Source organism: Bison bison, unplaced genomic scaffold, assembly GCF_000754665.1.
Source record: "Bison bison bison isolate TAMUID 2011002044 unplaced genomic scaffold, Bison_UMD1.0 scf7180017864240, whole genome shotgun sequence".
NCBI classification, from domain to species: Eukaryota; Metazoa; Chordata; class Mammalia; order Artiodactyla; family Bovidae; genus Bison; species Bison bison.
In genome coordinates, this window is record NW_011494812.1 from 276,814 (window position 1) to 277,300 (window position 487).

General features: G+C 39.6%; 1 protein-coding gene across 1 annotated transcript in view; it reads left to right on the plus strand.

Annotated features, from left to right (window-relative positions):
• LOC104993523 (T-cell surface glycoprotein CD1b-2) overlaps positions 1-487 on the plus strand; it is an 8,394-nt gene that overhangs the window by 5,662 nt on the left and 2,245 nt on the right. The window contains exon 5 of the mRNA XM_010846832.1: positions 232-325. Coding sequence (XP_010845134.1) covers positions 232-325 — 94 coding nt within the window. The remainder of the gene's footprint in view (positions 1-231; positions 326-487) is intronic.

Genomic DNA, 487 nt, shown 5'->3' on the forward strand with positions numbered 1-487 from the left:
TCTTCACTACTACAGTAGTAGTCCCACTGTAGTCTCGGTGGGATTCAGCAAGAAGGAAAGATTAAGGGTGGCTGTGCGTATAAGACCTCTGGGAATATGAGAAAGGGAACCAGAGATGCCCATGCATCAGAAGCAGTTAATGATGGTGCAGACACTCAGATGGGTAAGAAGGCTTGGAGAACTAGAGAATGGGTTTGAAGTGACATTCCTTTGTCTTCTCCCAATTGCCAGGACACCCCACATCCATTGGCTTGATACTTGTGGCAATAATAATACCCTCCTTGATCCTTTTGATATGCCTTGCATTATGGTTTTGGAGACGCTGGTGAGTTTTCATTTTTTAATCTTTTTTTTCTGTCCATCCTTTTATTCTTTCCCTCCTTTTTATCTATTAATATTACATCTCTTTAGTCTCACAATTTCTGCTAAAACATTTCCCTTTTGTCCCCAACTCCCATCTGTAGGTAAATTTATTTTTTTTTAAATT